This window comes from Cariama cristata, unplaced genomic scaffold (assembly GCF_000690535.1).
Source record: "Cariama cristata isolate BGI_N322 unplaced genomic scaffold, ASM69053v1 scaffold18998, whole genome shotgun sequence".
In the NCBI taxonomy this organism is placed as follows: domain Eukaryota; kingdom Metazoa; phylum Chordata; class Aves; order Cariamiformes; family Cariamidae; genus Cariama; species Cariama cristata.
Window position 1 is genome coordinate 37,994 of NW_009629630.1, and position 248 is coordinate 38,241.

The window sequence follows — 248 nt, forward strand, 5'->3', positions numbered from 1 at the left end:
GGAAGGGAAAGGGAAGGGAAAGGAAAGGGAAAGGAAGGGAAGGGAAGGGAAGGGAAGGGAAAGGGAAGGGAAAGGGAAGGGAAAGGGAAGGGAAAGGGAAAGGCGATGCCCGAGGCCGGGTCAGCGCTGGCGGGGTGCTGTACCTTGGTGGGCCGCAGGAAGCAGATGGCCTTCAGGTGCTTCATGGCCTCCCTGTTGGGGGAGTCCAGGCGCTCGAAGAGGTACACCTCCTTCTGCAGGATCTCGGA

The 248-nt window shown here is 60.9% G+C and overlaps 1 protein-coding gene across 1 annotated transcript in view; it reads right to left on the reverse strand.

Annotated features, from left to right (window-relative positions):
• Positions 1-245, reverse strand: part of VPS45 (vacuolar protein sorting 45 homolog (S. cerevisiae)) — a gene marked incomplete at its 5' end in the record, with an annotated part of 27,380 nt that extends 27,135 nt beyond the window's left edge. Inside the window, one exon of the mRNA XM_009705250.1 lies at positions 144-245. Coding sequence (XP_009703552.1) covers positions 144-245 — 102 coding nt within the window. The remainder of the gene's footprint in view (positions 1-143) is intronic.
• Positions 246-248: the final 3 nt, after the last annotated feature.